The sequence below is a fragment of the Cannabis sativa genome, chromosome 3 (genome assembly GCF_029168945.1).
Source record: "Cannabis sativa cultivar Pink pepper isolate KNU-18-1 chromosome 3, ASM2916894v1, whole genome shotgun sequence".
In the NCBI taxonomy this organism is placed as follows: Eukaryota; Viridiplantae; Streptophyta; class Magnoliopsida; order Rosales; family Cannabaceae; genus Cannabis; species Cannabis sativa.
In genome coordinates, this window is record NC_083603.1 from 26900587 (window position 1) to 26913193 (window position 12607).

Genomic DNA, 12607 nt, shown 5'->3' on the forward strand with positions numbered 1-12607 from the left:
AATGATCAATTGCTAGGGAAACAGTCTACGAGAGAGCATCCAAAAGGACTCAGACTTGAGAATGTTGAACACCGCCACCCATCGCTGATAGGACCAACCATAATCTTGCTCTATAGAATTATCCTTACAGGTCCAATGATTCTAGGCCCCGTGACCCTGCAAAGCGGAAGGGACCTACATTCAACCTTTGAGGAAGGACTCGGAGACTCTACCATGAAATAGCGGGGTATGAGATTTGAAGAGTGAGAACCAACAAACCGCTCAACACTCAGAATTATTTCCTTGATGAAAGGGTTATTTTGTATAGGTACTTTGGTCGTGGTCCTAATGGCCAACAGTAAGAGTACTTCCCTCGAGTAGATGGGGAAGAGTTGAACCTGAGCAGTCAGTTCAACTCTCTTCGCACTTATGACGCTACTAAAGACTATTTTGAGGGGAATAGTCACTATAGTACTCCAGGAAATTGCTCTCATAGCAATTAGTCCAAGGATGACTTTGTCATCATATGAACAAATCCCCAGCATTGCCTTCACGACCCTGTGGTCAGGAAGCTGCAGCCAAACCCAAGTCAACAAATATTTTCAATCAACTTGGGAAGTAGAAAGACCTTTACGACACTCAAAATAAGAAATGGTTGGCGGAAGTGGGAGCTTTTAGCGGTTACCCCGTTAACTGGGCAACTAAAGTTACAATTGGGATGCAAACCACCACCTATGGTATCAATAGGGTCGAGTTTAATTCCTTAGTTGCTCTAGTGAAAGGAATTATGACACTGCTCTCAAGTCGAATCAAAGCTTTAGAGATTCCTTTTAAGTTCAAGAATCCTACCTGACATCAATACAGTGGGAAAGAAGACTCGTTGTCTCATATCCACTACTTTAAAGTGCAAATCGATCTAAAAGGGGTAAGAGATGACATCCGATCTAGAATTTTCCCTGCCACGTTGACAGGTCTAGCTCAGTGATGGTACCTCATGCTTGTTTCTAAATCTATGGATTCATGGAAAGAGCTTGTGGATACTTTTGGAAGTCAGTTCGCTCCATATAGACAACGCCAAATCGAACCCAATGATTTGGTAGATGTGAAACAACAAGACAACAAATCCCTCAAGGACTACATTCAACAGTTCTTAGAGGTAGCCACTATGACCAAAATACTTAGCGAGGATGAAAGGGTCATGCAACTTGTAGCTGGACTCAAGGAGATGAGTCCTCTATGGTGAAACTTTCATCTCAAAGTAGTCCACACCATGAACGACATCCTAGATAGAGCCGATGGCTTTATCAAACTAGAAAAAGTTGTTTCTCGAGCTAAAACTCAAAAATCAAGAAGAAAAAATCACCAGACTCCCCTGCTCCTGACACTAAAATGCAAAGGTAGTGAGAAAGGAAGAAAGAACGGGGGAAAGAGGTCGAATAATGGTGGAAATCAGACCAACTCCTCTAGCGGGAAGAAAGCTAGAACTGGAGACAGATCCATCAAGGAGTATGAGCCTAGATTTACCACCTATTCTATTTTCTTAGCCCCAAGAGAAAAAATATTTACAGCAACTCAGTCAACAGTGTCATACCAAATGTCTCTTCCATTCAAAGAGTAAGGGAAGAGAGAAATGAAGAACAACTGTCACTACCACAATAATTATGGTCATGACACTAAATAGCTTTTCTTTTCACTACTTTGAGAGGTGAATCAAAGGGATAGAGAGTGATTGAGAGAATGGTGTTCAAGCTTTGTATTCAAGTTCTTTGGGGTCAAGAACTTGAGGGTGTACTCGGGGTTGGGTGTGAGAACTGTGACTGTTCTTTGTTTGAGACTCAAGTTTAGAGTAGTGTGTATGCTCTGCCATTGGTGTTTATATCCTCTCTTATTCTCCATTAATGAATGCTTGATGATGTATCTTAGCTGGAGTATGGACAGGGATCATGTTTGATCTCGAGGACCAGAACTAGGATAAAAATTGGTGTCCACCTGCTCTTTATTTTTTGTTCTTATTCATTGAGTTGATTAAGTGTTTGTTGATTTGTTAATGTTAAAAGCTTGAGTTGTTTTGCAGATTAATCTTGATAATCTTGTTGTTGTTACTTTGAAATTTACAACACGAATCTATAGTGGAGTCAAGAGAAATTAATAAGTTAGAGAATTTACTTGGTAAATTCTAGAAGTGCTTATTGGAAGCCTAATTATATAGGCCCATGGTCCCCACACTAGTTGAGATAATACTACTTGTAGACTCAGTTAATGGGTTTTAATTAATCAGTTATAATTCTAAAATTAGACTATGTCTTATTTATAAATTTTCACTAAGCAAAGGCTTAATTGTGAAGAAAAGAGGTTTTGAGATTTATTTGTTAAGTAAGAGGACTTTGTAAGGTCTATTTAATAAATAAGTTAAATTAAAATTTTAATTGATAATTAATTTTAATTATTAAATAAATAGATTTTGCATTTAAAAAAGATTTATAGTTAAAATATGGTATTTGTGAAAGGAAAAAATGAATTGTGAAATAAAATGACAAAATTATCACTAGTGGGGTCCACACTAAGTGGCCGCCCACTTAAGGGGTTATTTAGCCATTTATTTATTTATTTATTTATTTAATCTATATAATTTAAACCTAATCATTAGATGAAATACTATATAAGGAATAAGATGACTCTCATTCTCATCAATCTTTCATAACCTAGTTTTCTAACTTTGCCAGACAACTAGAAATTGAGAGCCTTCTTCTATAGATTTCAAATTCTCCTCTATCTCTTTCTCTTCATATATTTTGAAGCCTTTAGTGATAGAGTACATGCCCACTCATATCAAGTCAAGTACTCAATCATAATGTGGAAGATTGTTAAGAATCCGACACCTAAAGGAGATCCAGTCTTAAATCTTGTTATTACTTTATGATAGAAAGGAACAAGGGTTAGAGATCTGAGTGGAAGGAGCCATATTATTCTGCTACCACCAATGTAAGGTTTTCTTAACTTTATATGTGTTTATTTTTATTGTTTTAGGAAATCATATTTAGGGTGTTAAATTATAGAATATAATCAACATACATGTTAGTAAATCTAGATCCTAATAAAACAACTTCCAGCATGAAACCTCAATGATCAGTTTCAAATGTTTTGATTTTCTCTTTTCTAAAGAATCAACGACTGATTTCCTTTTCGAAACAATAGGAGATGTAAGGCTAGGGGGTTTTCTAAGAAATTTTTCTTACCCATGGAAAATTTACAAACCTTTTTTTCTTATTTTTTAGGGTTTTTTTTTTACTACTGGAGAAGATGAGACTAGACGAGTTACAACCATTGATATAATGACAAAAATTTATAGAAAAAAAATCAACAACAATAGGAGGGAAATGGCTTTATTTTTAAAAAAACTGAACAATAAGAATGATAACCAACTAAAAACCACCTTTGAACCGCAGACACTACAAAAATGTGGTTGAAATTTTCAAAAATAAAAGAAAAAAAAATGAAAAGAAAATGAAGAAAAATAAACTAAAATAAGAAGAAGAAGTTTGGGTAAGGTCTTAAACTCATAATTCTCAGTTTTTTATTTTTGGTTTAAAAAAAGGGGAAGAACATCAAAACTGTCACAAACGTGACTACCGAAATCAAATCAATTTTTATTATTTTTTTAAAACAAAAAAAAAAGTAAAAAAAATACCGAAGCGTGACAAATGGCAATTTACACACTTTTTATAATGTACACAGTATACAATATATAAATGACTATTTAATGGTTACATTACAAATATAAGTATGATGATTACATTTTTTTATGACCTGCTATAATAGGTTACTAATAGGTAAAACTTATATTTTTAAATTCAAAATAATTATAATTAATTATATTCTTAAAAAATTAATTTTTTAATTAAACTATTTAATAAGATATTTTTAACAACTAATGTTTATAAACATTTAATCTTTTTTATTTATAAAAAAATTAATAAAATTAAATTATAGATAATTTATTGATTATTTTTATTTAATTTTTAAATTAATCCCAATCATTTAATAATGATCAACATTTAAAATAAATGTAACAATGTAACCATAAGAACCTATATACCTTCAACATTATTATTGTAAATAATACCTAAAAGAAATGAATTAAACAAAAAACGTGTAAATTTCCCTTTTATTTAGGAAAATTTTTATTAGTATACGTAATATACATACTAATAACAAAAAAAAAAAAATATTGATTAATTTAATAATCTTTTAGTAATGTAACACGTCATCAATTTTACCGTAATACCAAAAAAATCACATACTAGAATCCAAAATGAAGACTTGCCATCTTGCTCCATAAAAGCACTACATTATTCCTCTAATTACGAGATTGATGGGTCCTTTGAACAACCCATGAAACACAATACGAAAAATAAAACCTTTAAATTTACTTCCTATTTTATAGAATTAAAATCACAACTAGAATCATTCTCACAAAAAAAAAAAAAAACCTCCATTAACGAACAAAAAAGCTTTGTTCATAAACAACATAACATCAATCATCAATCAATCATTCATATCCAAAATTGTTTCTCAAACTACCGACAAGATCTGCAAAATCGTTTTACTGTGATTATATATAAGATTAAAGTCACTAATTGAAAACATTCTCACCAACAAAAACTCCATTAACAAACAAAAAATCTTCGGTTACAATCGCCACAAGATCGATCATGAGTACAGTACCGAAATCGTTCCTCAAACTACCAAAAATACTTAAAAATTAAAGATAAAATCGTTGCTAGATAAACAAACAACTCAATCGACACTTTAAAAAAATTGATCCAAAAATTGCTCTGTTCTGCTGTATGATTTTTATTATTTTTTTAATTTTTTTTTTTTTGTGTTTCAAAAGTAATTTTTTGTTTACTTATAATATTGATAATAAACTAATTAGTTACTTTTATCTAAAAAAAATATTGTTGTTATTACTATTCAATCTTTTCTAACAATATACTATAAATAATATCAATCAACTAATATTTGCAATATAATCAGCTTCTTCATCACGAAATTATTTTTTTTAATTTTCCTGCATTTTCAAAAGGAACAATTTGGTTACTTATAGTGCCGATAAAAAATTATTTGTTACTTTTACAGAAAAAAAATTATATTTATATCATATAATTTTAGATACAATTTGATGACCTTTAAAATTTATTTATAAACATCTTATAATCAAATAGTTATTTTTAAATTTATATTACTGTATATAATTTAAAATATATTTGGGTAATTTTATTGAGTTGTCATGTATTATAATAAGCTACCACTTTTATGTACTAATTGTTTTATATACTTTTGTTACTTTGAAACCAATATATCTTTTTTAGATTATGTTACATTATTTGCTTAAAAATATTTTTACGTTACTTTAATATTTTCCTTTTATAACAATATTTATGTTATAATAAGTTACAATAAACGAAAAGAAAAACTCACATAACTAATAAACTAATAAGATTTGTAAATAAACTAATAAGTTACAATAAAATAATAGAAAAAAACCCACATAACTTATTAGTAAAATTTATGAATATTTAAATTGCTAATTAGTTATTTAGTATACTTTATAATAATATTCAAATAAAATTATTTAATATACATTAACGCCTTCTTTATTCTTCTCATTAGAGTTGTTTCACAAAAACTTGCCATGATACGGAAGAAGGGAGGAACAAGCACATTTGGAGAGCGCTGTACAACGGAGAGTCGTATGCTACGTTCAGGAAGGATGAATCGCTCCAGAAAAGAAATCTATTGATTGTCTCCCAATTGATTGGACCATAGATGCGATAATTTACTAGTCAAACATACTTTTTGTTATATAAGTATTCTAAATTTTAAAAATAAACTTGACTTTTTAACTAAATAAAAATTGTAGAATGGTAACTAATCAGTATATATTACCAATAGAAAACTAATAAATTACTTTTACATAAACAAATATTATTTTTATATCATATAATTTAAGATGTTTACAAAGCATAATTGTAAACATCTTAATAACCAAATAGTTATTTTAAAGTTATATTATGGTGTCTTATTATGTAAAATATATTTGGATAACCTTAAAGTTTATTTTTAAAATTAATGAGTTGTCATATAATATAATAGTATTTTAAAAATATTTAGCACCAACAATTAACTATATAGTTTCCTATTATAAACACCTTAATAAATACCTAGTTAACTTTACACTGCAGGTTCAGACAAAAAATCTAATTTTATACAAAGTGTATGATTATGCAAATACAAACTCTTACATAGTAAACCTAGAGAACAAACCATGTAGTTGTCAAAGTTCAGCTGTAATAAAATATTGGAAAATTTACATCTCAATACATTTTTTTAATTTAATACCAATATTAACGTGAGTTTTAAAATTGGTGATATTACGGTATTATATTACCGTTTTTTTATATTTAATATATTGGTAGCTTGTTAAACACATTTAACTCTATTGCTGATGTCATGGTTAGTTTTTACATCATGCCTAATAAGTTATGGGATGCGTGCACACATTTTTTAATTATGAACAATTAATTTTTTTCTCTTTTTGGTTCGGATTCCAAATAGAATAGGCAGAGTTTATTTGTAAACTTCCTATTTTTTATATAAAAATTAATTAGAATAGTACTCATTTTTCCTTATTTTATTCACTATGTGAATTGGTTATTTATGGTAAAAACCTGTTCCTCTCTTTTCCATCTACCTCTTTTAAGACGATTAATCCAAAGAAAAAAATAAAGGAAACAATGTGTAAGGGTAGTGATTATGGAGACTCCAACGTTTTGACCAAGAGATAGACTAATAGGTTTATTGGCATATATCGTTATGTTTGATTATATAGTTTATTCTGTATTGAAAAAATAAAATAAAATAGTGTTCCAATAAACAGAATTTAGTAGGTTTATTGAAATATATAATGGTAGGTTATATGAAATGAAATGAATAGTTTGTTCCAATATACAAAAAGAAAAATAAAAATTTATTTCAATATGCCAAAATAAACTAATAGATTTATTAGCATATACGATGATAGGGTATACGAAAAGGCAACTATATAAACAAAAGAATGAAAATTTATTTTAATATGCTAAAATAAACTAATAAATTTAGTTGGCATATATGAGTACAGATATATATGCCAAATAAACTTATGAGCAAGATATTTAATCATATTCAAATCTTTGAGAAATCATATATTGTTATCCAAGTTTACTTGTAAGACATGTTACAGTCATGTACTTTGTATAGAACTAGATTTGATGTCTCGACTTAGAAAAATAGATTAATTAGTTTGTTATTTTATAGGCACGCATTAATGTGTTTGAATTAAAAATGAATTGTTGTTCCAATATACGAAAAATAGACTAATAGCTAGGTTTATTGGCGTATATAGCTATGTTTGATTACATAGTTTACGTGAATTGAAATAAAATAAAATATTGTTCCAACGACAATAGAAACTAGTAGGTTTATTGACATATATAATGGTAGGCTATATAAAATGAAATAAATTATTGTTCCAATATACGAAAAAAAAATAAAAATTTATTTTAATATGCCAAAATAAACTAATAGATTTATTAGCATATACGATGATAGACTAATGCGAAAAGGCTACTATGTAAACCAAAAAAATAAAAATTTATTTTAATATGCAAAAATAAACTAATAAGTTTATTTGGCATATATGAGTATAGGTATATATACCAAATAAATTTATGAGCAAGACATTTCATCATATTAAAATTTTTGACAAGTGCGTATATTGTTATCCAGGTTTACTATGTAAGATATGTTACAGTCATGTACTTTGTATACAACTAGATTTGATGTCTCGATTGGAAAAAAAAAAAGACTAACTAGTTGTTATTTTATAGGCCCACATTGTGTTTGAAACAAAAAATGAATATTGTTGTTCTAATATACGAAAAATAGACTAATAGGTTTATTGGCATATATTATTATGTTTGATTATAGTTTACTCTGTATTGAAAAAAATCTTATCCCAACAAATAGAAACTAGTAAGTTTATTGAAATATAATATAAAATGAAATATTGAATTGTTGTTTTAATATACGGAAAGAAAAATAAAATTTTGTTTCAATATACCAAATTAAAATAATAGATTTATAAGCATATACGATGGTAGGCTATACAAAAATGCTACTATGTAAACAAAGAATGAAAATTTATTTCAATATGCCAAAATAAACTAATAAGTTTATAAGCATACACGATGATAGATTATACGAAAAGGCTACTATGTAAACAAAGAATGAAAATTTGTTTCAATAATGTCAAAATAAACTAATAAGTTTATTTGACATATATGACTATAGGCGTATATGCTAAATAAACTTATGAGCAAGACATTTCATGTGTGTACTTTGTATACAACCAGATTTGATGTGTCAACCTAAAAAAACAGACTAATTAGTTTATTATTTTATAGGCATACATTGTGTTTGAAACAAAAAATAAATTGTTGTTCCAATATACACGAAAAATAGACTAATAGGTTTCTTGGCTTATATCATTATGTTTGATTTTATAGTTTACTCTGTATTGAAAAAAAAATAAAATGTTGTTCCAACAAACAATAACTAGTAGGTTTATTAACATATATAATGGTACTATATGAAATTAAATGAAGTGTTGTTCTAATATACAAAAAGAAAAATGAACTTTGTTTTAATATGCCAAAATAAACTAATGGTAGGTTATATGAAATGGTTATTTGAAATGTTGACTATAGGCTACTCTATAAAAAAAAAATATATTTTTTTTTCAATATGTCGAAATAAACTAATAGGTTTATTAGCATATATGATGATAGGCTATATGAAAAGGCTATTGTTATGTAAATTCGAACCTTATAGTTTATTTTTGTCAGTTTATTATGGTAGTGATGTATGGTAGGCTATAGGATGGTAGGTTCATGTTTGAAGCTTTTAGTCGTGGGGTTATTATTTGAAGTGATAAGAAGAACGATAGAGATGAAGCATCGATGAAGATAATGAAGATTTTGTAATTATCGACCACAATGCGAAATGTAAAGTTGTATTTTGTTTCATATTTTTGATCACCTTGCTGTGTCGACTGTTCGGTTAATTTGTCGCTTCGTGGTCGAAGTTGTAATTTCTGGTTTACGATTGAAGCTTTTTATCGATTTTAATGGAGTTTTTCCGATGAAGTTTTGGATCAATTTTTTTAAAGTGTTGATTGAATTGTTCTTTCATCCAGTATTGATTTTGTCTCAAATTTTTCAGGTATTGTCGGATTGTGGTACGATTTTAGTTATGAACTCATGATCGATCTTATGTTGTTTATGGATGAAGCTTTTTTTTAATCATTAATGGAGTTGTTTTGGTGGAAAATAGTTTTCGATGATTTATTATTTTACAAGAAGTAAATTTATATGTTTTCATTTTGGTTGGTGTTTCATGCACTGATTTATTGTAATTAATGGAGAAGATAGTATGTTCTTGGTGAGAAGTGGCTGATTTGTGTTTTTGATTACGGTAAGTAATTTTTTTTGATATACGGTATATATTGCTTACGTGTCACGGTATATAATTCTATTTAATTGATGGAAGTTATTAATGTTATTAAAATGTATATTACGTATATATATAAAGATTTCCCTAAAATATTTTGGTCTCACACAGTGGTTGTACTCACTAAAAGAAATTTTTCTTGCTACAACTATTTCTCCTAATACTGTAAAAAAAAAAAAAGGTTTTATGTCAACATACAAAGAAAACATACTACCATTAGGTGATGTAACAATATGAAATATATTTGATATGAGATCAAAATATCATTGTACTCCTACCAAAATTCAAACTACCAGTTTATCGACCAAAGAAAAAGGGATACAAAAACCACTAGATTCAAAAATACAAGTAACTTTTTGGTATATCATAATCACATGAAAAACGCACATATATAACAGTCCTATGTAATTACAAACATATTTTTAAATAATAAAAAATAAAAAACCCTAAAGTATACTGTATCAAAATAACAACCGCTCAAATAAAATTCTCAATAATAAAAAAAAATATATACAAAAGATTTTACAAAAATTACATCATATAAAATGACATGTATATTAGTGGCAAACAAAATTATGTCAATCATCAAATATATGATTAATAAAATAAATCGGATGCAAAAAATTATAGTATACTATACAATATACAACCTTATAATATATAAAAAAAAAAAAAAAAAAGAAAAAAACCCTACGGTATATAATATCATAAATACATTTGTACATACACCAATAAAATTCTAAAAAAATGAAAAATAAACCATAAATTATATAGTATCAAAATTACATTTGAACAAATTACAAAAAAAAAATCCTAAAAAGTGGGAAAACAATCTATTAAGTATACAAACTACAAAAAGAGGACGACAAAAAGAGCAGTCTGTCGTTAGTTGTGCTCTGAGGCAGTTAAGAAGTCCTTTATGGTTTTTTCCTTTTTTCTTGTTTCTCGTATCTCAGTAACCGCTCCCTTCAATCCAAAAACTATCAAAATTTTCACCTGAACCATGAATCCTCTCACTGACAAAATGAAAGGCAAGATGACTATTGTTGAAGAAGAAGAACCTCCTCTAATCCTTGATGATGTAGAAGTTCAAAATGACAATTTGGATACAGTGTTAGTTGCAAGAGTTCTTACTACCAAATCTGTCTTTTTATCAACTTTCCAAAAGCAAATGAAAGACCATTGGAATGGTAGATTCCACACCACAATTACTGAAAAACCACCTGATTTGTTTGTGCTTTCATTCGGATGTGAAGGAGACAAACAAAGGGTTCTTCTGAAGGAGCCCTATCACTTTCAAAACCACCACATAGTGTTGTATACATCAAGTGTTCTGCAAAAGGTCACTTCTGATGATCTTATCTTTTCTCCTTTTTGGGTCCAATGTTATAGACTGCCTTTCCTAAGGAAGTCTAGAACATTAGCTAAAGCATTGGGAAACATTATTGGTGAATTTTTGGAGGTTCACGATGATTCTTTGGAAGAAGGATGGGGTCCTTTTCTTCAGTTCAGAGTCACACTCAATGTTACCAAACCATTGCTAAGAGGTCGAAACATACAACTAAAACAAACAAGGGATCAATTCTAGGTTGATTTTTGCTAAGAAAGACTGTCAGAATGGTGTATGGAGTGTGGAAGACTTGGACACCCGTTCCAGAAATGCATGATCTGGATGGAAAAGATTAATAATGGTATTGAACCTGAGTTACCTTATGGTCCTGAACTTAAGGGGGCTGCTCTGCCCTCTTCTGGACATGATAGGTGCAGAACGGATTTCTCTAAGGGAAATGCATGGCCCTTACTCACTCGCTTGGCTAGGAATTCAATTACATCTGCTGTCCCAGCCATTTCAAGGAGACCACCACCACACCCATGTCCTCTTCTACAGGGAGAATCTTCTGAAAACAAACAAAGAGAAAATAATTTTTCTGCTCTTGTACAACCGCGGGTCTCGGCCATGGATTCTAATATAAATGTAACTACTACAATTACATCACCACTTTTGACTATGTACGATAAATCAGCAACAACTGCTATGTTGTCATCTTCATTTGTGAATACCACACCAACAACTACTGTGAAGTTCACACCAGCACTCTTAAATGGACTCATCAACAAACAATCTGGTGCAAATCCTAACATATTGGGTTCTTCTACGCATGTTATTCCAACAACAACACACATAGTTGAATCGGTTGATGTGGATGACCTCTTTGACATTTTTATACCTGATGTTGGCACTATTGCAACTTACCCTCCAAATCCCACATTGTCTTATGCGCCACCTCATGCACATTGCCTCAAGCCGTTGCAAATTTCAACAAATGCAGCAACTGATGCTGTTATTTGTTCATCTGTCAAGCATGCCGTGGACAAAGAAAATACATCCCCAAACCGACTCATCAAGAGGAAATCTGACAATATTTCTCTGAGGAAAACACTGAAGCGATGCAGGGGACCAACACAAGCTATGTTCTCTCCAACTTTATCTACTAGGGAGGATACTAACCAGACTGTTTTCGAACAAACAGAGGATCAGTCGGGTTTCATGGACAATTCAGCGGTGGCTGGTTCACAGCCCCGCTATCAGCCATGAAAATTGTTAGTTGGAATGCACGAGGGCTGGGGAACCCGAGCGCATTCCGTCATCTACGTTTGCTTGTTAAAGAGCAATCTCCTCATGTACTATTTATTATGGAAACTAAACTTATTTCTAATGTAATTTCTCGTTTTCGTCAAGCTTTACATTTCAATAATGGACTTGAAGTCCCTAGGGTAGGTCTAGGAGGGGGTTTACTCCTTCTTTGGAAGGATGATGTCAATGTAACACTTTTGAATTTTAATACTACTTTGTTCGACTGCTATTTGGCTTATGGTGATGGTCCTACTATGCATTTCACTGCCTTTTATGGTTCTCCCGAACAATCTAATCGATGTCACTCTTCGACAACTTTAAAGAGGCTTCGTGATGTTGCACCACTTTTACCATGGCTTGTGATTGGAGATTTTAATGAGATAC

At 30.0% G+C, this 12607-nt stretch overlaps 1 protein-coding gene across 1 annotated transcript; it reads left to right on the plus strand.

The window, feature by feature from the left end:
• The first annotated feature begins 10591 nt into the window (after positions 1 to 10591).
• LOC115710690 (uncharacterized) lies at positions 10592 to 11176 on the plus strand. Its single transcript, XM_030639041.1, has one exon. It carries the CDS (start codon positions 10592 to 10594, stop codon positions 11174 to 11176), a length of 585 nt encoding a protein of 194 aa, XP_030494901.1.
• The last annotated feature ends 1431 nt before the right edge of the window (positions 11177 to 12607 follow it).